General features: G+C 38.8%; 1 protein-coding gene across 1 annotated transcript in view; it reads left to right on the forward strand.

Annotated features, from left to right (window-relative positions):
- Window positions 1-26501, forward strand: part of DSCAM (DS cell adhesion molecule) — a 465290-nt gene extending 438789 nt beyond the window's left edge. Inside the window, exons 31-33 of the mRNA XM_068687720.1 lie at window positions 3214-3411; window positions 7533-7835; window positions 25551-26501. Coding sequence (XP_068543821.1) covers window positions 3214-3411; window positions 7533-7835; window positions 25551-25891 — 842 coding nt within the window. The 3' untranslated portion in view covers window positions 25892-26501. The remainder of the gene's footprint in view (window positions 1-3213; window positions 3412-7532; window positions 7836-25550) is intronic.
- Window positions 26502-26889: the final 388 nt, after the last annotated feature.

The following is a 26889-nucleotide window of genomic DNA, read 5'->3' on the forward strand; positions in this document are numbered from 1 at the left end:
TAGGTCAGCAGAGAACATTTCTTGTACAATTACATTTACTAATTCAATATGGTAAAAATTGCATATGTATCTGAAATGTAGGTGTAATTTGAAATAATTCATACTTGGCTTTCATTAAACCAAATTCATGCCAGTTTTTAATTTCTAGAATTTATTGAGTAAATTAGCTTAATGGCTTTTAATGTCTAATGCATTTTTTTCTCAGTGATCAATCTGTATTGTATTTCAAAATGTCTTCCGTCCTTACGTCTCCATCAGGGAAGAAATACATTTCTCATTATTGCTTTTCTGAAAAAGTTGTATTTCCAGTTTTAGTTATTATGGTAAATTACTTTTCCCAGACATCTTCATGTTGAGTTACAGTGATTAAAAACTAAAATAAATAAATATGCTTCTGCAATCCATCCTTCTTAATTTCTCTCAAGAATGCATTCCATATCTATGTAAATGGAATTTATTAGATTGAAGGAATACATTCACCAGCTGTATGCAATCTCTAAAATCTCTTGGATTATTTTCATCCCCTGACAGTTTTAGAATTTGTTTACTTGGTGAGTTTGGTGAAGATAAATGCTGAAAATTCAGATGTGAATCATCTATAATGCAGATTACTTGAAAAAAACTTCATTTAATTTTCATTACCACCCCAGTCTTTATTAATTATAGCTGTTGTAGTCCTGACCTTGCTGATTTTCTAGCTCAGAGATCTATAAGTTATGGTTCATTATTTCTTGAGGACTAGATTAGTACAGTCATTTGGAATCCCCTTTTCATCTATGGAGAGTCATGTCATTTGAATGAGAAGACTCAAGGTAAAACATTTGTTTTCCTTCTGGTAGCACTCTTTTCTCCACCCTTTGGTTCATGTGCATGCTGGCACATGAAAGAGCGGAAAAAATCATCCGTTTTTTAACACGTTAGTAGGTCAAGTTTATCTGAGCGACCAATGTACTCTCAATTGTTTTGAAACTCTACGTGTTCTAATAAAGAAAGAGCTACCACTCTAAAATTGCCTGCCTGTCCCATACCACAGCAGTCTCTAGCACCAGCCTCTTCCACTCCTATTCCCTTTTTTATGTGTGCAGTTATGTGCTTCAGGCCACTGGAGTCTTTAAGACTTCCCTCAGATTGAGCTGGGATTTAACTCATGTGTAAGGGTATGATCTGTGTCCAGCCTGGCTTTGGAAACAGAAATCCACCAACATGTTTGTTACTTAGTAAAGATCTGATTGCAGCAGTGCACAGAGCTGGGCCGAATACTTTTAGGTAACATTCTCTGGTTTTAAGACATTAATGTACCTTTGAGAGAAGCTGGGCTATGAGATTTTGTAAAGCTGCTTGTGCAGGATGCCTGGCTCAGAGTTTGTGGCAGTGCTGGTCTGAGCATACACAGTAAATGCCAAATTTCCCATTAGAGCCCCTTCTAAGTTGCCATCTAATTCTTTTGTATTTATGAAACTTTTCCTTTCATGAACCTTTTTGCTGCCCACATCAGCATTCTGCATCTGTGTTTCAGCATATGATAGCAGGGCTGTCTTAACAGCTGGGGCACCAGGTGTGTGCTGTTTTCCATCACGTAGGCAGTGGACCTTGCAGAGTCCCTGCTACAAAGTCCCTTACGCAGGCACAGCACAGCTGGTGCAGTGCTCCTGCTCAGCACATGTTCAGCAGGACTAGCGCTGACCTCCTGCATGCTGGCAGCAGGATCTCCTACCCTTATCTAAATTGTGAGTGAAGGCCTAGTGAGTCAGAACATCCCTGCCCACCAAGCCTTCTCTGCTCCAGACCAAACAGTACCAGCAGTGTGCCCTGCGTTTTCTCCCATGAGCACTCTCCCTCTGACAGTCCCTTCATGGCTTTCCCTGAAGCAGGTACAAGGTTCACTTCTGGCGATGCAGCAGCCCCATGACAACTTTCCACAGCCACCACAACTGGTGGTTTATACTGACAGTCTGCACTGGGAGTTTTGTGCCAAGTGTGCTTTTGGGTGTTATCCACGTGAGGCTGTTATGTGTGGCATAACCAGCAGGATCAATTATCAATGGCACTGAGCTCATATTTTTCCAATGCTGGGGGAGGAGGAGGGGTGTAATATGTGAAATATGAGAAGGGACAGACCATAGCTGGTGTTTGCAAATAAATTACTTGCTTAGAAGCAACAGGATACCTATTCTTACTGGGAATGCTTATGAGAAGTAATGCTCAGAGTCATTATCTGAGTATTATTTTTTTCTTTAAATTGCTTCTGCTGAAGTCTGTTACCTCAAAGACTGATGACTTCACCATTTGAATGCCAAAGAACATTTGAATATATTTGAATTTTTCATTTCTAATACCTTTTCTCTCTATTGTTAGTAATAGCCTTCAAAAAGATTTAGTCACTTTCTGTTTGCCAAATAATGTTTTTTTTTCTATTCCACTTACTTTGTTAGAGTGTATCAGCCTCACTTTTACAGAAGAACTATTCTTAACAAAATCATAGAAGTCAGTTTTTGTCAATAATTCATTTTCACTCAGTTGCTCACCAGACTATCTCTAGGACAATAAAAAGTAAAATGTTGCAAGCCTTACAAAAGTAACAGATTATTTTTAAAGTTTAAGAAATTTTATTTACTGTTTTTTAAAACAGTCAGATCTTTAAAAGCCTGTCACTATTGAAACTCTGAAGGATCTAATATAGGCTATGTCATGCATCCTGGCTGTTTGCTAAAAAAATCTGGAAATTGTAGCTGATTAATAACATAATATGATAAAAGTATTGGTGAAATGGCTGGAATAGAAAACTATGCCACCACATTTCTGACCACATATTTTTACAAACTGAGGTCAGGTGCCTGTTTGGGGGGTTTTCTGAAGGCACTGATAACACTGATAACTTACCTGAGAATTCACTTGAGATGTGGTGTGAAATTCCTGACCAGGTCTATTTGCCACATGCTGTTTCACAAGAGAGGTTTTGCTGCTGGAGAACTGGTTGTATTGGATTAATGAACGTGTCAACGGGAGGCTGGCTCAGTTCTTCAGCTGCTCCCTTTTTATTAGAAAGAGGGTATTTCAAGAAAGAGCTTTTACTTTTTTTTTTTTTTTTTTTTTACAAAGAATGTTTTGTGTTCTTTTTTAACCAAAATGAGTGGCTAGTCCCTTCTGACAGGGCTTGTTTCCTTGTCTATTCAAGAGCCTAGTGGCAAAGACACTTTCTGTTATCCGTCACAGATCCTACCACAAGGAGGAGTGCCAAAACCGGACCCACAGCTCGCAACCGCTATGCTAGTCAGTGGACCCTCAACAGACCTCACCCCACCATATCAGCTCATACCCTCACCACAGACTGGAGGCTTCCCACCCCCAGGCCAGCAGGATCCGTGGACAAGGAAAGCGACAGCTACAGTGTCAGCCCCTCACAGGACACAGGTACAGGTCTCTCTGCAGGGCTGCTCACCAAAACTGGGTCGGCAGCAGCTGCATTAACCATCTTGGTCCTCAGTATACTTTGTTTGGTGCTTGGGTGTTGCTATTTATTCCTTGCCAGGGTATTTTTTCAGTAGTCTCTTTATAATAGTTGCCACAAATGCATATAATTCCAATGATAACAAATACTGTGCCCTCGCTTTCTCATGCCACATGCATTATGGAGACCTTTGAAAGATATGGTATTTTTCTGGTAGCCGAAGCTCTATATATCCTGTGTCTGAAGGAAGAAGTAGGAGAATTTGCTGCATGAAATGTCATTGACCAGGAAGGGGCAATATTAGCAACCAACAGTATGTCTTGGTCAAAGGCAGAAATGTTATAAGGTTTGAGCTACACTGAGGTAAGTCTTTTTTGTTTTGTTTTGTTTTGTTTTGTTTTTTCCTTTTTCCAGTCATGTATTGTGTTCATAGAGATATTCTAAGCAGAAAAAAAAAAAAAAAAAGGAGAGGGAGAGAGAGAGAGAGAGAGGAATGTCTGTAATTTGAGTCCAAACTAAAATCCATTCATAGCACTGAATATTGTAGCAGTTAGCTCTGATTTTCCTGAGAAACAACATAGGCTTTTTTCCTCTAGATGGTAAGCGGGGAGACACTGAATACATATTCTGCCTGCAGTCTTCATCTCTCCTTGATGTCTTCAGATTACAGACCCAATTGTAACAGAAAGATAAAGTTTTCTCCTCCTGCCCTCCACTGAACAAGTGACAAAAAAATATGGTGAATAAATGAGTGAATGACTAAGCAGAAGAGTAGTCACGAAGCAAATCTAGTAAAGGTTACACTTGAAGAAAGATAAAATAGCTTTCAAGGTATGCCTGACAGAAATGAATCTGGGCATACAATGGCCTCCTCAGAAGGAATTGCCTATCTTCTGTTCTGATTTGTAAGGAAAAGTATGGGTTGTGTGAGAACACTGTGTCCTTTAGAGAAAGAGCAGTAGGTGCAGCTCACCTTTCACCATGAAAACTAATATGACTGCTTTTATTCTCTCTGTTAGAACAGGCATCTGACTTCCCTTGCAATCTGTAATTTATAGGTTGAAATTCTCATCATTTCATAATTCATTCTCTCAAACTTGCAGACCTGTATGTTGTCTTCACAGGGTAATGCCATTCAACAGATACCTCTAGCCAGTTAATGAACTTCTTCCTGATTTCTCCAGGTAGAAGGATCATGAGGCTTTAAGGATTTGTTCTAACACCTATACAGATAAAAATATGAATATCAGATGTTATCTCTGAAACTCTTATCATAGACATTCCTGATTTCAGGTGTGGTTGCACATGTTCTATATTTCATCTCCCAAGGTTATTTCCCAGTGAGTACGGCAAAAAGTAGAGAATTTAATTTGCTCTCTGGTTTAATCGACAAACTACATGCAATTTTGTAAACATACTTCATAATGTATAGTTTAGCATGGCTACTTTCCTACTCTGTGCCAGCCCTTGAACACCTAGTGGTTTATGTAATTGATAGAAATGTATAGACCATGCTCAGGAAAGGATTTCTTGTGGCAAAATGTAGCTGTATTATGCATTTTCATTTCTGGGGAAAGTATAGAATCAGTGTAATCTAAGTGCTTCAGATGTTTAAAATTTCCAAATAAACATCACAGTAGATGTAGCCAAATAATGTGTTCAAGAATCAGTTGAACTAATAATAGATTCATAGAATCTTTAAAGTTGGGAAAGACCTCCAAGATCATCTGGTCCAACCATCCCTCTATTACCAATGTCACCCACTAAACCATGTCCCTAAGCACCATGTCCAACCTTTGCTTAAACACTCCAAGGGACGGTGACTCCACCACTTCCCTGGGCAATCTGTCCCAATGCCTGACTGCTCTTTCTGAGAGGACGTCTCCTCATTTCCAGCCTCCCCTGGCGAAACTTGAGGCCATTTCCTCTAGTCCTATCAGTAGTTATCTGTGAGAAGAGGCCGACCCCCAGATCCCCACACCTTCCTTTCAGTTAGCTGAAGAGAGCAATAAGGTCTTCCCTGAGCCTTCTCCTCTCCAGACTAAACAACCCCAGTTCCCGCAGCTGCTCCTCGTAGTACTTGGGTTCTAGGCCCTTCACCAGCTCTGTAGCCTGGACATGCTCCAGGGCCTTGATATCCTTCTTGTACTGAGGGGCCTAAAGCTGAACACAGTACTTGTGGTGCGGCCCCACCAGCGCAGAGTACAGGGGGACAATCACCTCCCTGGTCCTGCTGGCTACACTATTCCTGATACAAGCCAGGATGCCACTGGCCTTCTTGGCCACCTGGGCACACTGCTGGCTCGTGTTCAGGTGAGCATCAGTCAGCACCCTTAGAGTCTTTGATCCCTTTTCCAATAAGGTGTTGAGATTTCTGAATCTTGTTGACGCAGTTGACATTTAGAATTTCATATAGAAATGATTCTGGGTTTACAAGGTAGTACTTTTTAAACTCAGTAGAAATGCATTGCAGCCATTCATAGCTCTAAATAATTTGAAATGTTCTAACATAACGAGAAAAATTATGATGAAACTAAATTTCACATTCACCCTGAACTTTCAGCAAATCTAAAGTAGGTGTTCAAGCAGATCCTTCCTGGAATAGTCACCCTGGGACATGGGATATGAGAAACTGCAAGTTGTGATCTTCATGGACCAAACTGGGAGCTCTACATGACCATCAGTGTTTACAGAAACTGCTTCATGCCACTGGCAAACAGCAGCCTTCCAGGAGCTTCCGGTTGATGAAAAAAACTTGGAAAGATATTGTTTTGGTCTGATTTACAAATCAAATGGAAAAAGAGAACGATGTTTCTGTGAGAGTGAGAGGAGTGGGGAGGGAAGAAAAAACTAAAAGCCTTAAGTTCTGTCCAGCTCAAAATCTTAAGCAAGTTACAGCATATTGTCGAATCACTTGTCATTTTAAATAATTCATGGTCCTATTTACCAAGTGTTCTTTTCATTCTGTGAAAACTGGTGCAAGGATCCTAGCATACAATAAAAAAGATAAAGGTTTGCAATAACAACATAGTTGCTTCTGGCTGCCATAGAAGTCCCATTTTTATGAATTAGCTATTACATTAAGCCTGCTTCTGGAACATCACCAATAATGTCTGGAATTGTACAGATCTTATAAGGAAACATGACTCCTCCCTAAGGAACTTTTGAAAGTCCTATGCTCTTCCAGCCTATTGAAGTAGAAATGCAATGGGTGCAACTGACCGGTGATTTGACCCCTTAACTATGCAGAAACCAGTCTTGTATTTCCAGAATATTTTTAGTGTATCAGTTGCCATTTACATCTTCAGTAACAGTGCTTATTTAATAGTACTGAAGTTCTTAGAAAATCATTAGCAGAAACAACAGCTTCTAGGTCACAATAGCCCATGAGTCAAATATGAAGCCCCCATTAATTTCTTCAGCATTTAAAAGAGTTCTTGAATCACTGCAGACTGGTAGCTACTAAACAATATTGCTTTCTTAAGACCGTTTGTTGTATATGAAATGAGTTAATATTTCAATTGGCATCTAGACCAGACATAAGTGTATCAGTCACTCCCTTTATATTTGACCTTTGTTCTCAAGAATTTGTCAAAAAATATATATATATATATGAAACATCTACAAAAAAATATCTTTTCCACTCAGACGTCACCTCTCAGAAATATCTGTGAGATTCATTAAAAGGATAATGTTAAACTATTCCTGTTTTTGCTAAATCTGTTCTGTGGGCTTCTAACATTTTTAAAGCATTTAACTTTCAGATATTTTTTTTTTTAATGAAAGAAAAGAAACCTTTTCCATGCATTAAAGGTTATTTTTTCTAAACTATGAAGTTAATGTTAAGCCACATAATGCTGCTAGAGGAATAAGACTTCACTTTAGATTATCTCTAATTATCAAGCAACTGACTAAACTTAAAATTGTAGAGACATTTAAAGCAAAGCAGACGTATTCAAATCACCATAATAATTTCAAGGGTTCTGCATTTTATTAAGAAACACTGTCATGCTTTTTTGTCTTCTTCCAGAAAGTATTTTACAGGCTTTTTCTTTCTCCCACTGTTTATCTTTTGGGTGTTTAGATCGAGCAAGAAGCAGCATGGTCTCCACAGAAAGTGCCTCCTCAACATATGAAGAGCTAGCAAGAGCGTATGAGCATGCAAAAATGGAAGAGCAGCTGAGACATGCCAAGTTCACCATTACAGAATGCTTCATATCAGACACGTCGTCAGAGCAGCTCACGGCAGGGACTAATGACTACACAGACAGTCTGACCTCAAGCACGCCGTCAGAGTCGGGGATTTGCAGGTTTACCGCATCCCCCCCCAAACCTCAGGATGGAGGGCGAGTGATGAACATGGCAGTTCCAAAGGCACATCGGCCAGGTGAGACATTAAAGGTAACATTTTGTGTTCCTTGGGGGTAAGCATTTCACCCCATGCCTGTATTGGTTAACAGGACAGGTTATATCACAAGGAAGAAAGAAGGTGTGTAATATATCATGTAATTACTTACAGAGATAATTGGTTTTTATCCAAAATAATGTAACATTTAAGTGAGCATATTCTCCCACATACAGATAAAGAAGGAATCTGGAAATTTAGGAGCAGAAAGGCACAATCTAGGCCAATAAATCAATTCCTCTACAGCTGCAGCCATCAGGCAATAAACCCTTCTGGGCTAAAAAAGACCATATGGGGGTTCATATGCCCATCTCCAACTCAAACCACCCACTAATAAAACATGTCTTACAGCAATAATTTCTGCATGAGGGCAAAATTTGCTATCAGAACACTTCATAAAGACAGATTGTAGAAGATGTACTATCCCTTCTGCCTTGTAGCTTGGAGAAAATGTAATATCCTTTTGGTGATGTTGTTCAGCTGTTATACTCTCTCTTTGACATCTCCAAATATCAAGTCAGGATTATCTAAAGGTGGGAAAATAAAAGCAAAGAAAATGAAGGCAATGCAATAGCTCAAGGGATATAGAACTTTATACCTTCAGACAAATTTAAACCCTACTCCAACTTCAAACTGTCTGAAGGTATCTTAGGGACATCCATCTACTGATCACAGTCAAATTTCTAGTTCAAGAAGAATGCTATTTTTAGTGATACCCTAATGTACAATAGCACAGGTAGATTATTTGTGATATTCTGATTCTATATCATCAGTCTTTGTTAGAGAACACATGACGTGACATAGTGCAGAAAGATTCAAATGGGAAAAAGACTTAATTATATTTGCGTGCTTACTGAAAACATGGTTTATTGTATTGTATTGTATTTTTTCTTATTTTATTTTTATTTTGTATATATATTTGCCATTGTGGATGGAGCTACTTATACACAAAGAAAGTAATCAGTAGTGCTGACAAATGTAACAAAGAGTAGTGAATAGACTTTTGCTTAATATACACTATAAAATGAAGCAGTTGTTCTGGGGACAGAGGAATGGAAGATAGCCAATGGTATCAGGAAGGTCATTCAAAAGTAGGACCTGACACTGGAAAGAAAAAAAAATTAAAAAAAAAAAAAAAAGGCATAAAAGATTTCCAAAGAGAAAGCTAAAAGTAGAAAACGTCAAGAACAAAACCAAGCAGAAGATAGGAAGTTATAATAGACAAGGCAGGAAATTACTGTATCATACAAATAGATAAGAGAGAAAATAAGTAGGAAATAATATAGTGAGATAAATGACTGATTTCTCTGTAGTCACAGAGTAGAACCACATACCCAGAAGCTGTAAAAATAGATAAAGATAGAAATAATTTTCACTTTTAGGTAAAAAAAAAAAAAAAAGGTAAATATTTGTACTTGTTCTGCTGAAGGGAAGCATCTGCATTCACAGCTAGGTCAAAACTGCAGTCCTCTCCTTCCAGTCAGCCAAAAAACATTTTCATAATTTCTTTAACAAATAGTTTACTCACTTCCTTTCATGTTCCATATACATTATTTATGTATATTTAGTATTTGGAAATATTCTAATATATTCACTTAAAGATGATTTTCTTAGGGGCATACAGCACTAAAATTTAGTCCTTGGGTTTAAGTTAAAAGCTTCTGTTGTTGGAATATCATCAAAGATCCTCTAGCAATCTACACACTTGTAGCCATCTTTACTCTGTCTGTTAAATGGTTTGAAATTGAATTTGTACCTGCTATTCAAGATTGGCATTAAGCTTTATTTTACAGTAAGAAAATTAAATATTCCATGAACTGAACAATTAGTTTCAATATCTTGACAATAAATTTAATGTTCCAGTGGAACAACTTAAATATTGACCCATAATTATTGAATGATAAATTATTAAAGGATACTTTATGAGGGGATTTGATCAAAGCATATTGGTAACGAGAATTGTCAGTAGTAACAGACAGACCAGTATGTTTAGTGTTCAAAATCAGTAAGAAAGTACTTACAGGGCATCTTTACTCTTTCACCCACTGCTTCAGAAATTCTGCAGAAGTTCTTGATAATTCAAACATAACTGATCAAAGTAACATGTACATCTGGGAACAGGTAGAAGAAATTTTAATAATAATAATAATAATAATAATAATAATAATAAAAGAGTAAAAAAAAATAAATGAGACATAAAACAGATAAAGTAGATGATAACATCTGAAATTAAACACTGACTATACTCCTTTAGCCCATCTTTATTTTTCCTTGAACTTAGTGTTTTATTTTAAGATGACTTTTACCTATTTTGGTGGTGATTGCTTTTCTTCTCCCCCAACTCTATCTCTGTCTTGTACAATGTCACTTTAAATAAATTATGCTTTCCATTTCCTAATGTCTTACCTTACCTCACTTTTAAAACTTCTTGTAAAGCTACCTGCAGCAACTTCCATGATTGCAACAGAGGTTTAGTGTTCTGCAATATGGAGTATTTGTTTTGCAAAATAATCTCCAACTATTCTAAGTCTCGGAAAGATGGTAACAAAAATTTAGTTTGGTAAACAGGTCATTTTAAAACTACTTAATAGTAAAGATACAACTTTACTCAAGAAAGGCAATGATGGAGTTGATTTCAAAAGACTTTTTTCAGCTGTAACAGCACCTATTTCTTACCTTGTTGCTACCGTAAGTGTTTGGGGTAAACAAACAAAAAGCTACAATTTGAGGTTTGGTTTCAGAAGACCTTCATGTGAGGTTCTGAAGGCATTCCAGCTCATGTCAGTTTTCTTTCTTGCTTTTGCTCAGCATTTCACAGGACTGTTTTGTACCTGTTTGGTCAAGCCTGATCATCCAACAATCTGCTTTATCTAGCAGTATTAGAAATCTCATGTCACTCCACGTTGAGATTGTTAATAATAAGGAGAAAGGAGCTTGAATGTTCTTTGTTTGCAGGGGGAAAAATAAAGGGGGGAGGGTATCAAGATTCAATAGCTTGTATTCCAGGGGTTGCCATCAGCCTGATTTGATGTTCCCAACTTCCCCACCATTTTCATTCAGAAATTGAATCATAACTTCTGTGCCTTCACTCACTCTATCACCTTGAATTAAATTTGATGGCTCATCAAATGTCTAGGAAAGCTTAGTAATTGATCATTTCCAGCACTATAACTATGAATTATAACTCTCTTTTCAGAACTTCTTCACACTATGCACTACTCTATTTCTGCAATAATTAGCAACTATTAATGTGTAATAGTTGACTGCCTCGTATTCTAACTCAATGTAAGTCTTCTAATAGACCTTTTCCCTTCTAGTCAGGTGGTACTGCAGATATGCAGTTAGGTTAGCAATCAGAACTGCTTCTGTCTTCTCCTCTCCTGGATTTCTGTTCCTTTTTCCTGATGTTTGGTTTATGGAAACAAGAATCAGTTTCATGAACTCAGCTCAGACATGAGAGGCAAAAAAGCATGGATTATGCCATGAAAAAGTAATACTATACTTATAAAGAAAAACAGAGTAATCGTGCCTAACGCTGCAGTAACTAGCAAATACGGGAATGAAGCAATTTTGTCATACTGAAGCTGAGATATGCACCGTGACTTCAGAATGATCTAAATATTTGACATAGTTATACTTTTATAACTCAGACTGCCAAACATATTGTGCTGTAGTACATGTCTCTACATATCAGCTGAAGTTAATGCATCACAAAATCACAGAACGGTTCAGCCTGGAAGAGAGCTCTGAAGGTCACCTGGTCCAATTCGATGCTCAAACAGGGCCAGCTACAGCCCCTTGTCCAGGACCATGCCCAAACAGCTTTTGAAGATCTACAATGAAGGAGACTCCACAGCTTCTGTGGACAACCTGTGCCAGTGCTCTATCACCTGCACAGTAAGGACATGTTTTCTAGTGTTCAGTCAGTGCCTCCTGTGTTCCAGTTTTTGCCTATTGCCTCTTGTCCTGGCACTGGACACCACTGAAAAGAGTCTGCCTTTGTCTCCATTGCACCCTCCCTTGAGGTGTTTTTATACAAAGAGAGTTCCTCCCTGATCATTCTCTTGTCTACACTAAGCAGTCCCAGCTGTCTAAGCTTTTCCTCATAGGAGAGATACCACTGTCCCTTATTCATCTTCAGTAGTCCTTAGATGGACTCGGTCCAGAATGTGCGTGTCTTTCTTGTAGCAGGGAGCCCAGAACTTCAGCAGTGCTGCAAAGGAATGATCATTTTGCTTGACCTTCTGGCCACACCCCTCATGCAGCCCAGGATGCTGTTGGCCTTCTTGCTGTAATGGTACATTTCTGCTTCATGTCCAATTTGGTGTCCACGAGGGCATTTTCTGCAAAACTATTTTTGTTTTTAGCTAACATGTTCTGGCACATAAGGTTGTTCCACCCCAGGCAAAGGACTTTGCACTTCCCTGTGTTATACTTCTCGAAATTCATCCCATTTCTCCAGCCTGTTCAGGTCCCTCCGGGTGGCAGCACCAACCTCTCATTTATCATTCACTCCTCACAATTTTGTGTCATCTGCAAATTTGTGGGTGTGCCCCATTAAAGCTCATCTGTTTATGTATGTCCAATTTGATTAAGCATTCTCTGACCCAGTCGTCTTCCACCAAGAGTACATATTCTTTACTTCAGCATTTCCCCCTGATCTCTGGGGTCTGAGACTCTTGAAGGTCGATTTTGCTAATAAAGACTGAGGTGAGGAAGGCATTCAGTACCTCAGCCTTTTCCATGTCCTTTGTCACAAGGTCTCTGGCTCCATTCAGTAGTGGGCTCACATTTTCCCTGGTCTTCCTTTTATTACCTATGTACTTATAGAAGCCCTTCTTGATGCCCTTGAAATCCCTCACCAGACTCAGCTCTAAATGGGCTTTCACTTTCCTAACCTCATTTCTGGATGCTTGGTCAGTGTCTCTGTGTTTCCCCCAGGTTACCTGTCCTTGTTTCCACCCTCTGTATACTCCTTTTTTTCTTCTGAGTTTTGCCAGGAGCTCTTTCATCCATTCAGGCCTCCCAGCATTTTTGCCTGACTTCCTGCTCTTTGGGACAGACCTATCTTGAGCTTGGAGGAAGTGATCCCTGAACATCATTCAGCTTACTTAGATATGGTAGAGGTTACTTCTGTCTGTCTGTGGAAGCAGCTGTAGATGTTTTCTGCATCATTGTCTTGAGACCAGATGAAAACTTTCAAGTACACATTATTAATTTTTCTCTAATCTAAACAAACAAACAAACAAATAATTGGGAGTTACACTTTTCTTAAACTTCTGAAAAGTTGTAACTACCAGAAATGGAGCATGGAAGTAAAATTTTTATGAATTCTCACATTCAGTGTTTTGAAAGCATGTCTTAGGCATCCTTTTCTTCTGATCTTTACAACTTTGTAGACAGATCTTTGAAAAGAGATGAGATTATTTGTAGGTTTTGCTTCACCATCAACAGTAACATTGTTATTTTTCCTTTATAATAACTGTGAATCTCACATGTTAAACCACCAATCAAACTAGCCTTGCTGCCTAACAACAGATTTGGCATAGTTTCTAAAAACTGAAAAGACAGATGCAGATTTGCACACAAACTTTTCTGGGTCTCTCAGAACTGGCAAACCTGATCTGCTCAGGTCATGGAGCTGACACAATGGAGATGGTGACATTGTTCAGTAAGCCATTAGAGTGGTGATGTGTCCCAAGAGGCACATTATGAGAGAAAATTGGAGCAGTAGAGATAGCACAGCAGTACTTTAAACACAAGGGATAAATCAGACCCTTTAGAAAGGTGTTTTTTGAAATCCTAACATATGTTCACTGTTAATGTTCTTCATGATATAAAATGATATCAGCATAGCTTACATTGCATTTTTCACCACAGTTATCACTAGCTAGAATTATCATTATCAAGATCAGGTTCTGAAGGAATTGGCACACCGGGCAATTATCTCAACAATATACTAGGGCCTTTCAGATCAAGACTGAGGCATGCTGTCTTATTGATATTCAGAGGTTTCAACAATTGCTACCCAAAGTTTACCTGAGAGGTTGACAAATGAGCCAGTCCTTCATTTTCCAAAGCTGTCATTCAAATATTCAGAAACTAGGTTGGACAGAAATTAGAAAGAAACATACACTTTTCCTACCTCCCAGTGTGCCATCAAAAAGTCTGTAATGTAAAAAGGTGGAAGATAATTGCAGAGGTTGAAAAAGATTTCCAATATTGTTTTTCTTTTCTGTTTCAAAAATATTAACCACAAATCGAGTTACCAGAACAGTTATTTTTAACTGCAGTAAACATTGCAGTAGCAGAGTTTATTAAAAATAGATTTCTGTTATTATAATTTTAAATCTTGGTAATAGTCTCAACCAAGAAGCTTTTTTTTTTTTCCCTTCCTTCTCTACTAAATTATTGGGCTTATTAACTGGGCAGTCTTTTGATATTTCCATGCTTTCCAAACGCTATCTATATCCTTTTTTTTTGTGGACAGATCACTTGTTTGTATCCTCCGGCAAGGGAATTCATACTTAGAATTAATAATAGATGACCGGTGCTTGAATAGGAAATATCTAGAAAATTTCATCAGGTCTCTTGCAATTTGCAGAAGGCTTCCTTTAGCAGTGCTGCTGCAAAACTCAGACCCACAGATTTTTATAATTTTTTTTCTGATGTTAATTGTCACTGGAAATACTCTTTGATTTTATGATATTAACATTAAGGATTAGCTTGACTTGATGGGCCAGACAGAAATTTGTCTACATCATTTTATTAAATAAATAAATAAATAAAAAACAAGCTCATTTTGACAATCCCTCTTCCCTTCCTCTTTGGACATCCTATTAATTTATATTAATATTAATTTATAAACTCTGAATGAGAAACTCTGAGTTAGAAAACAGATATCTGGGTATATCAGACTAAGAGATTTTTAAATCAATTTAAAGGACCAAAAAATTTTATATCCCAAAACTTCCTCTACAGGCTTTCAGCTGCTGAAAGGAATCAGTTTATAAAGAAACCTGCATGTGGGTGGAGAAAAAAACACAGGTGCACACAGGCAAACTCTGAAAAAAAGATTTTCCTGAAACTGATTCTGCAACCATGAAGATGGCAAGAAAACCACATTGCTTGATAGGAAAGCTGACTGCTTTCCTGGGTCCCTACAAAGCAGAAGCACCAGTTTGCTAAGCTGATACTCGAATGGAAGCATTTTCCTCTTGCCATTGTTGGGTTGTTGGCTAATGCCTGAGGGTAGAGCTCCATCCTCTGTCTGCCAGTGCTCCTGCTCAGCCTCTCCTTCCCAGAGATCTGGCAGGCAGCCACTGCCTTCTCGCAGCAGCCAGAGGACAGGCCTATTCCTAGACAAGTTCTCAGTTAGCAAGTGTGGGCATTAGCACCTTCAGTGATGCCTGCAGGTGAAACTATTGAGCAGTGCAACCCAGCTGTTACCCAGAGAGGCCCAACGCTTGGAGGGGTACCACCGTGTGAGCTCTCCCCTTATGCAGCCAGTGGGAAGGGAGAGGTGCACAGTTTGGTCTGGGTTTCTTCAGCTGGGCATCTAAGTCAGGCAGAGCGAGTTTAGCCCTAAGGCTGCTGCACATTTTCTAGAAAAGACACAAACTAAAATTCTTTCAGTGTTTGAGATACCTCAATTAGCACTGTTGACCCAATTTACAAATTTCTAACTGCTTCAACTCATTCTGCCAACTTGAATGGCTAAACCTTAGCTTACACACAATTCTTAAGCTACAGAATGAAAACACTTTACTAAATAATTGTTTACAAGTGGCCCTAAAAAAGAGGCTGGACCTCACCTGCAGTGCATAAATGTAGTTATAAACAACCAAGAGGAAGGTAAAATTTATGTTCAAGACACAAATCTTCTTTTCCAGTATTCAGTCACTACAGCTAAAAATAAGCTGCTTAGCACAATAAGGAAAATATGAAGTACACGTTAATAGAAAGCACTGTATATTTCCAATGTCAGCCCTGTAACCTGAGATAAAAAGATGTGAACTCTTTTCCACTGATCTATGAATTGAAGGGTGAAGGAGTTATTTCCCTCTTCCACTCCATGAAGACAAGTGCAACATAGTGATGGAGTCTATTTAGAGACATGCTTTCTATGGAGAAGTTGCTGACAGCACTCTATAAGCTGCAGCAGTAACTGAATCCGATACAAATTCTGCCACTGGAGATTCACTAATAGCTGGGACTCTTGACTTAAGGCCTCCAGCTTACCTTTTGCCCCCTTGTCCAATGTATATTATTCTGCATTGACTGAAAGTGGAGTTGTACAGTTCAGCAGTTCATAGATCCAAAACTGAATTTCTTGAAGATATAGGGGGATCTACATTTGACATTTTTTGTTCAGGAATCCTGCAGCAAAGTAGGAAATGATAACATATGGGTTGTTTTCTTTTTTAGTTCTATGCTCGTGCTGTCTGGTTTCAAATGCAATGGAATATATATACAGAGAGAGAGAGAAATGTATATGCGCATACCATATATAGTGTATACATAGAACGAAAAAATCATCAGCATGGCTCCACAACTGGAGACCAATGTCCAGCTCAGAGAAAACTACATAAGGAGACAAATCAAAACAGGCAGATGGCAAAACAGTAAGATAGGCAGAACTGTTGTTAAGGGGGGAAAATAAAATTCCATGCCTATGTTTCTAACTGTAGCAAATATTTTTAATGTGTATGTTAACTTGTATGTATAATTACTTACACATATGTGATATAAGCTGAAATTACACCCCTAGGTGGGCATTTCTAATGTTATCATATAATGTTATCACATTAGATTCTCTTGTACCTGGAACACTTTCTTTTCGTTTCCTCTTGTGCTGTTAGAAAACTAGGAATATGTCACAAAAAAAAAGAGACTGTGCTATTTGTTTTTTATCATAGAAATGGCACTCCGGTGATGAGAGTAAATTGCCTTTATCCTCTCTTAGCTTTTATTTCTGCAGAAGCTATCAGGAGCTTTTTCTTCTGCTGCTGTGTAAAGCTGAATGTTCTGCAGAGATGAAACCCATTTAATTCTGCATTTAATTTGACATGAACACATACTTGCGATCATTGCCTTGCTTCTGGTGGACTTGTAGAGGAAGGTTCACATTGCAAGTTTTTTAACCTTGGCAGCACAATAAAAAGGAACCTAAACAGGATCAGATCAGAAGCTAAAACGCTATGAGATCAAAAAGGGAAACTATCAGTGTGAATCATGAGTTTAAATAGGGCAGCTGTTCAGTTAAAAAGTCTCTGTATGGCTGATATGAAAATTCCATTTTAGGTAGCACACAAAAAGTGTGAAAGCTAAACTCAATTCACTGACAACAAAAGTAATTTGAATTATTTTTACAAATGTCATCTATGAATCGGTGATACTGGTGTTAGGAGGATGTTTTATTTGTTTATTTATTTATTTATTTATTTGAAGAAGGTAAACTATTGGTACCTGTTCCTCAGGAACTGTACTGGGAGTGTCTGGTACCACAATTATATTTTCTTGCTGACATCTAATTTATTTATTATTTTGATTTGAAGATTAACCACGCCTATGAAAAAAAAATAATCTTGCTTTAAAAAAGAAAATAGATTTGTCCTGCTCATACCATTTTAATTTTGAAAATGTCAAAGCATTTCATCTTTATATTGTTGAGGCACTGTGTATGATTTCTGAGAGGCCTCTCAGTCAGCTCAAGGTAACCAGAAGCAATTGCTCCCATACAAACAAGAGCTGTTCCAGCCTTGCTTTAAGGTCCTTGTGGTTATTTACGGGTGCTTTTGCTTTAAATGACTTCACCCAGTGGGCTCTCCTAGTTTCTCCTGTGCCACAAGACATTACTGTAATTTTAGATTTAGAGGAGATCTGATAGATTATTGAAAGTAATTTGAGAACTGATGTAACTAGAGGAAAAAAAAAAAAAAAAACATTCCTAATTTGACTTGACTGTGGTGATAGTCTTTGCTATCCATGTAAAAGCTTCTTTTATGCTTGTTTTTAAAGCATAGCCGTATGCACACATGGGCATATTTCAGTATTGTTTACCTCTTCATGCCAGCATCCTTAATTTAAATGTGAAAGGTGGAGCTCTTGTCCCAGTGGATTAATTAAAAAATATGCAATGCTGCACTTTGTCAGCAGCACTCAGATGATTCAAACTGATGGACCTGAGGAGGCCAAGCTACAGCAATCCATCCGTGAAGACATCTTCATCAGAGCAGCAGGGCAGGGCTGATATTGGTTTCCTTGTTGCAGCCTGACCTCTCCACAACCATTAGTGGAGCCTTATGCCTCTCATCGCAGGTGAGGTCAGGTTTAGCCATGAATTCATGGGCATGGCGCAAAGCCTGTTGAGATCAACAGAGTGGCTCCCATTGACTTCAATGAACCATAAGTAGGGTTCAAATTCCTCACCTCTCTAGCCTGGGTTCCAAAGATATCCCAGGAATAAACCTGTGATGGAAGACCCTTTCCATGGAGCCACAATCAATTTAACCCTAGGTGAAGTGATGAATAATTAAACAGTGTGTTCACTGCACAAGGATCAGCAAACCCATCTTGAAACTCCAGTGTTGCTAACTACAGGCACCTGGGCGAGGGCTGCAGCACCACTCCCCTAGCTCAGCCAGCAGACAGGAGAGGGCTGTCTCAGAGCATCCTTAAAAAATGCATGAAGCAGTTTGCGTGACAAGACAAAGATGGGAATGGAGAGCTCCTGTACTTTGCTTTTCTATCACCTTTTCATTATTTATTGCCAATTTTTTCTAACTTTCTGTTCCAGAGAATATATTGATTTACATAGTGAGGTCCATTTCACAACTTTTTTTTTTTTTTTTTAACTTAGACATTGCATTAAATCAAAACAGAAAGGCTCCAGTTCTGCAGGTACAGTTTCCCTGTGAGACTGAACATCCACAAGGCATCTCCATAGGTCTTCTGGCCCCTAAATCACTTCTTACTTCCTTACATCCCCAGCTCAGCAGTGGAGAGTCCCTTAAAAATAAGGCAGTTTGCCTTAAACAGTAAAGTTACTTCTGCAAGGAACTGAGCATCCTGACAGGTTTTTAAAAGTGTAGCCCCATATGTGAGACCAAAGTTCTGCAAAGTTCTTGCCCAAAGCAAAATGCAGTACTTCAGTTCCCATTTCAATAGGCATTTCAAGACCAGGCAACAATCTCATAATCAGGTCTCCTGGCATCCAGTTAGACAGATGAACAGTATGTTATGCTGATATATTACAGATGTATGAGCTCAGTTAAACTGTAGTAGCTATGCTTTTGCTTTAAGACATGTTGATTTAGGACTTTTTCTTGGAATTAGAAGGCTTAAATCTAAATAACAAAATGAATCATCATATTTAAAAAAAAAAAATCCACATTAGGTTGAATTATCATTTTCAGTCACTTAAACCTAATCTCCAGTAAGTATAAATCAATTTATAGTCTTGCTGAAATCAATACAGCTACTTTGAATTATAACGGCAGAAAATTTGGCTCCTGAATTACAGTTTTCCTGATATTCTGTTGTTTCATATGAGATAACTCCAATGACTAGTCAACAGCAACTGTTGATTTTATTTTTGTGTGTGAAACTTAACTGATATTGTTAATGTTTTTATGGCAATGCCAGTTTTAGCAGATTGCAACATGCAGCATTTAATTAAGTGCTACAGGTCTTCAAATGAGCGTGCAGTATTCATGGAGAAAGAAAAAAAGAAACTTGCCAGATATAAAGGACAGCCTCAAAAGTGTGTTAAGGGATTCCAATTTCACAGTCTAGAAATGGAAAGCTCAGCATGTTTTCCTAAAGCATGGTGGCTGTTTCCTAAATGTGATCACAGACCTGAACAGGATAAAATCATGTAAAGACATGATTTTATTTCATCTGCTAAAGAAATGTCACCTCCTTTTCCAGTACAGATCAACACTGACTTCAGGGAGTGGAGCTGGGTTGTTTATAGCATCCTTCTGAACTTTTTGATTGTTCAATTGTTTCATTTTGCTGCAATGTTTCTGAGAAAGTAATAATTATTAAATAAAGAGCATTGGGAAAGTGGCTCCACACTGAACAGACCTTGGGGGAATAATAAAAAAAATTATCCTCCAAGCTTCCAGCAAGCATCTACCTCATCCTTCAAGTGGATGCTGAGCCAAGGCGGGCACCACAAAGCTCAGCAGGTGCTGGGAGTGGACACACTGACTGGAGATGGAGGGAGAGGGTGCATGAGCCTCCTCCACATGCTGACAGAAGCAGTTGTGAGAAGTGTTGTTGCTGATATTAGCCCAGCTCAAGCTACAGCTCTCTAAGAAAGCTCTGCCTGCTAGCTTTTAACGATGTGCCAGGTTTTGAAGTGGCAAAGACTCCGAGCACTGCTCGTGCTCTTTTTTTTTTTTTTAATTCATTCAAGCCTCTCACCTTGGCCTTGCAAACTTTCCATCCTTTCTTCATTTCCAATATTCACTTTTCCTATGGCAAACTTCTGAAAAACAGCCTGTGAGTATCAGCAACCAGACTGTGAGTATTAGCAAAGGCTTCACTGATCTATTTACTGTGCTAGAGAGCTGGAAAGCCCCGCTAAACTTTTTAATCAGCATGAAACTGAACTTAAAGCTAGCTGTCAGCAGCTCTGTCTCCTTCGCTTCCTTTCGCATGAGAACACAATATCCCACCAGCGCTTCCCCTTCAAACACAGGGCAAGGCAGGCGATGCTGAGCACAGTGGCACTTTGCAAAGTGCCACCCCCATAGCACTCCAAATGGCAGAAAGCCTCTGAAATCAAAATAACTGCATTAGCAAGGCACTTTACCCATGCTGATGGAGCTGTATAGATTCAATTCTGGCATGATCACTGATCCTGCAAGATCATGCCAGGGACATCTTCAAGGGCTTTTTGTACACACTCCCTTATTCAAGTAAGTCATGTGAGTGCCCTATTCACCCCATCTTTTTCTTACCTTTGTTAGCGAAAATACCCTGTCAGAGTCACCAATCCCACATTATAAACTTTTCTGAAATAATACTGCAAGCAATGTGGAATTTCTTTCACATGGCAATCAGACCTTGAAACTCATCAGGCAGTTTTCAGCACTGAGGGGATCTTTTCTGGAGCTTTGTGAAGGAAAATTGCTTTTGCTTTAGTAGAAGTTATGATTCATGAGCAAGTGCATATAGCTATCACATAACTACTTGGTAAGAGTATCTTTTTTACAGTCTGTGATGATGATGATCTCTGTATTGAATATAGCACAGATTGTTAGATTTTCTGGAGCAGATGAAAGCAAAAATGCATGCAAGCTTTCTAGCATTTGAAAGAGTGAATCTTCAGGAAGAAAAGAGTGCATTCGGGTTTGGTTTAGTTCTGCAAACAAGATAGCTTCCTTGAATAAAATCCCAGAAAAGATAGGCAGTGGTATGTTTTCCTCCATGTAGCCTGTGAAATTCATCCCAAACCCTCCTGTACCTGGTGCTAACATCCAGAAGAAAAATAGACACTGTTTTTCAAAACTTTTTGTATCACCTCGGCTGCACTGAAATAAAAGTATATAATTTTTTTCAGTGATGCACTAACTCAGAAAATAGTCCCTTTTTTTGTAAATTACATTGTTTCTGGTAGGTACAATAAGTGATTTTTAGCATTTGTTTGCAAATATTTATTGAAGGTATCATTTTTTAAAGGTACTATACTAAGTAATTCATTAGAGAGTTGGCAAGAAAAGAAAAGAAAAGAAAAGAAAAGAAAAGAAAAGAAAAGAAAAGAAAAGAAAAGAAAAGAAAAGAAAAGAAAAGAAAAGAAAAGAAAAGAAAAGAAAAGAAAAGAAAAGAAAAGAAAAGAAAAGAAAAAAGAAAAGAAAAAGTCCGAGATTGTTCTGGCTTAAATTACCACATTCAGATTTGACTGGATGCTTATTATTATTTGTATATAAACCCCATTTTTCTAAATACAGAAAATTTTCCTTTTAAAAAAAAAATCATAAAACTATGTTTTTGAGTGATTTTTGTACTAATTAAACCAAAATGCATGAATTATTAAACACGCTCATTTGTAGTGCTCATGCACTTGAAAGGTTTGCTTTCATTACTAATAAGGCACACACACCACTGAGAAGAGGTAATTAGAGCATCAAAGGCAGTGAGCCATCCTGAAACTTCATAATGCTTTGCCTAAAAAAAAAAAAATTATTGTTCAGCTGAATAGTAAGAAATCAAAAAAATGTCTATACAGTTGTGTCCAGAAGAATGAGAACCAAAATCTTTCCAAGTAACTCCATAGATATGGTAAGAGGCTTTTAATCTTCTTTAAAACACCTTCAGAATTGATGAAAGAATGCCAGAAGTGAAGCTTTGTGGTTATATTTCAAGGGCTATGTTTTTAAGTCAGAAACATTAGTCCTTATAAATCAAAGACTTTCTTTCATACTATGATATCGTTTCAGTCCTAGCAAAGAAAAAGTGACCTTCTCTCTTTTTTTTTTTTTTTTTTTCCCAGGAATTTTAAACATTTGTTTTATTTTGGAAGTAGTTGCAGGGAAAGGTACTTCTTGATGATTATAAGTAGGACTGGCACTTTTTACATAAATGCCCATAAATGTGTACATCCTAATCAAATTATTAGTGCACTGTTCAAGTGATGCCAGAGATTGTGCACTGTGTATCTAGCTCTGAAGAAGGAGTTGCATCCTCTAGTTTCTCATTACTATAATCCTGTTGAAACTTTGCCCCCAGTCATTTAGAAAATCGCAGTAAAGTGACTGCATATTTTTTTACACAGATTATTGACTACGCCTTCCTGTGTAAATTTATGGAGGGGGAAATTTATTTTTTTTTTACATAGCCCGAAGCTCTTAACTACATGTGAGAAATGTCTAGACAGCAGCTTGAAAACCAACCTTCATCTCTGTAAGGTTCAACACATCCTTTTTATAGTCCGTGCGTACCCATTGCTCTCAAGAGACGAGGATGTGTTAAGATATGGGAACGGCTGACTGAGAGGACAGCTAGAGGCAGCCAATAAGCCATGCTCCGGATCCTGCTTTGCACTGGCTCCTTCATAAAAAGTTGACTGCAAGGCATAAAAGTAAGGGGTAATGTGCATGAGATGGCCTGGCTGGTCTTAGTGGAGCCGTGTGCATTGTGCTATTGGACATGCTGGGTGAGAAAAGTGCAGCCTGCCTCAGGACAGCAGAGATCTTCAGGAGAATGCCCATTGCCATGAGAAGCAGGGACGGAGGTGCAGCACAGAAAGTTGGTCCTCACCTGCTAGGCAAAAGGAACTGCTGTGTTTCAATGGGGAGTTATCTACAGGATCAGAAGAGAAACCCCACTTTCCGGCTCTAGCAATCTCTCCTTGTTTCCTCTGATAAGAGAGAAGATCATACTTTGGTATTATAGTTAGTTGTAAGATTTTCCTGCCTAACAAAACCACTGCCATCTCAGGAGCAATGTCTCTTTGAGATAAACCATGCCTGAGGCAGCCAAATAAAGACCCTCATTGCCTTCATTGTCAAGCAGAGATGGGGACACGACCACCCTCTCCTACACTCTGGAGGTACTTGTCTCTGCCCACCACTGTGGCTGCAGTGAGGCTTCTTATTTAGGATGCTACAGAAGATACAGCCTGAGGGTCTTCTCCCTGCAGCCTGCAGGGAGTGGTCATTGCAGCAAGCTCCACAGCTGCTCAATTCAATGCCTGTAGTTAAGCAGAGCAAGTGGGCACCTCCCTGTGCCTGCCAATTTGTGTGTCTGTGTCCTGATGTACTTCACCCCAGCAGCAGGCACCTTGCTGTCTCAGCTGAACTGGCCCTCGTGCACCTAATGTGTCTGGCATGGAAGGTACTATAGGAAAATAAGGTAAATGAGTAAAACCAATTAACGTTACCACAATCCATTTTTCAAGCAGTAATCGGTGTGATTATGAGCACAAGCCTCCCCCTCTCTCTCAATCTTACGTAAATGTTGCTGTTGTCAGCCTAACCTTGAGATGTGCACTGTGGGGGTTAAATACCCTGCGCTGTGCATCCGTGTTGGAGGTGCAACTAGAATAAAGCATATGGTGTCAGACGGTGCCTGGGGGATTTCTATAGGAATAAACAGTGATTCTGCCCAAATGTATCTTCTCAGCAATTCCTGGTCTATGACCTGAAATCATGGGTAGAGCAGATGCTATTAGTCTTTCAGGTAAGAATTGCAGTAAAGGACCTGCTTTATTTTAGAGCACTGGAGAGCTTTTAGCTTGGTTAGGAAAAATGAAATTTTTATAGGCTGTTTTATTACGAAGAAGTGCTTTCCTGGTCTACTGTTTATGCCACTGGCACAGGTCAGCCTTAGTTTCTCAAGCTGTAAATAGCTTATGGAGACACAGGAGTGATAGGTACAAGAGTCCTCTACTTTAAACATTCAGGACACATCCCATCTGTGGTTAAGGCTATGGTTTTTATATCAGCCATAAGAAGGAATCTATATACCTGCAGCAGAAGCCTGTAAAGAAGTGAAAATGCTGTTCCTGACTGTGCCTGTAGCAGTGCTTTTTTTTTCTTTTTTTGTAAATATGTGAGGTTACACCATCAAATATTTTTAGAAATGCATTTCATTATGTGCTTGATTGCCCCTCATTTCCTTGAAGCAATTTTATGAATACCTAACAGGCAGGGCTAGAATAAATAAGTCAAACTGATTTCTGTAGCAGTTCTAATAGATGTGCAGATACAGGGATGGTAATGCTAACCACTGACTTATTCCTTACAGCAGGTCCAAGGCATCTATTGAAACTCAACAGTTTAGCAAAGGCAAATCATTTGGTATGAGCCATCATCAAATCCAAATAGAAATGCTCACAAATCAGGGGAAATAATAAATAAGGGGTCCTGAGAAGGCTACTTCTTGCATGTATTACCTGTTTCTCATGCTCACACTAGAATATGTACCGACAATACAGAACAGAAAGGAAAAAGGGTGAAACAAGAGCCAGCGTGTCAGCTTCAGTGCATTTTATTGGAAAAAAAAAATAAATTGCTGGCCATAGGACTGTTAGTGGTAGAAAATCATTAGTGGCTTAAACACAATGATGATGGATGGCAGGAGAATGTTGTTATGTTAGGACAAGAATGCTTTTCTGTTTTATTTGGAAATATCTCTAAATCTATAGCCTTAACATCCTTGCACCCCTTTTAAATAAGTCAGTCATTTTACTTTGGATTGGAGTCATTAATTCTAATTGTGGAGGTTTCCATTCACAACAGAAAATAAAACATAGAAATCTACTAAGCCTCCACATTGTCCAAGTTTTGAGAAATGAAGACCAAGACCTTGTGTTTAAGGAATTTGAGAAAAAACTTGCAGTTCTTTTCAGTTTACCTCCTTCATGTATTGAGTGCATGTAAAAGACATTGCGCTTCTTACTATTATCATCCTATTATGATAGCAAATATGAACAACAAACTCCTAGGGATCTGCCCACAGGGGTTCCTTGGCCCATTACCCTTGACTCTGCAAGGTCACTGCGTAGTAAACAGATGAGAGATGATATGTGAGTTGTAAATGCTGCATCTCGGTTGATTACAGATCCTTCACTGGAGTAGCCAAATGCCTGGTGGCATTTGCCAAATGGGCAAATGGCTGTTCTGAATCCCCCAGCCAGTGCATGAACTATACGTAAGGTGGTGTTTTTCTCTTTTGCCTCTCCAGGTGATCTTGTGCATTTGCCACCGTACCTCCGGATGGACTTTTTGTTGAACCGTGGCGTGCAGGGCACGAGCAGAGACCTGGGTTTGGGGCAAGCCTGCTTGGAGCCACAGAAAAGCCGAACCTTGAAGCGCCCCACCGTCCTGGAGCCAATCCCCATGGAGGCATCCTCCACGAGAGACGTCCAGTCATGGCAACCTGGTGCTGTGGCAACGTTACCTCAGCGAGAAGGAGCTGAGCTAGGACAGGCAGCAAAAATGAGCAGCTCCCAAGAATCCCTGCTGGACTCCCGGGGCCACTTGAAAGGCAACAACCCCTACGCAAAATCTTACACCCTGGTATAACAAAAAGAGCATGGCTGGACAGTGGCTGTAAATATTTACACTGAAAAAAAAATCCAATGAAAGCTACCTTTTTTTTATTGAATTCCAATATTTATAATTAAAGAAGAAGATTGCCAAAATATTTGACAAAAAAAAAAAATAATATGAGCGACAGACAGTGCAAAGACTCTCTTGCTTTTTTTCTGTCTGAGTGTGAGCTTCATCTGACTGGACATCTGAATTTTTGGGTAAAAGAGTCCAGTTTTCTGATCTTCACAAGCGTTTGTGTTTTTACTGATTTTCTACGAAGTGCATGGAGACTTAACTAAAACATTTTAACTGGAAGTTCCATCAGACAAGATTAAAAAGGGAAAAAAAATCACTTAAAAATCACCCTATTTGTGAATTCAACAGGAACATGGGAAAACAAAAAGTCTTTTGTCATGTTTTGCACTTTTTTTTTTTATTAGAAAATGGGTCCTTGATTGTTCTTTTTTTTGTTGTTAATTAGGATGAGTGATGTCAGTGGAGTGAGGGGACTGATTTGTTTTTGGTTTTGTTTTTTAATATTAATTTAATGAGACACTCTTTGCATTTTGTCTATGCGAAATAAAAGGGTCTTCTGCCTTTATTTGTGATGTCTGCTTCCATTGACTTCTGCTGTACTTAGCTTTCCCTAAACACAATAACCATTTTAGTACTGTCCTCTGAACACTGTAGTCTTGTACCTTGGTCAGAAAAGGCAAGTGGTGTCATGCCTTCCAAAAAAATAAAAAATAAAAATGGGGTTCACTCTCCCACAGCATTTTTGCTACCCGGGGCCCAGAGCCAGAACAGCACAAATGCAGCCTGTTCCCCATCAAACTTACCTAGACCCTGCACTCCCTTCATCTGAAACCAGGAGGCTTTCATTTTGCTTCAGTATATTTTGGATCAGAAGAAATGTGTTGACGTTACTTTACTTACTCCCTGGGGATGGATCTCTGGGAGGCTCCATTTGGGAGCTGTGCTCACACAAA

Source organism: Anas acuta, chromosome 1 (genome assembly GCF_963932015.1).
Source record: "Anas acuta chromosome 1, bAnaAcu1.1, whole genome shotgun sequence".
NCBI lineage: Eukaryota > Metazoa > Chordata > Aves > Anseriformes > Anatidae > Anas > Anas acuta.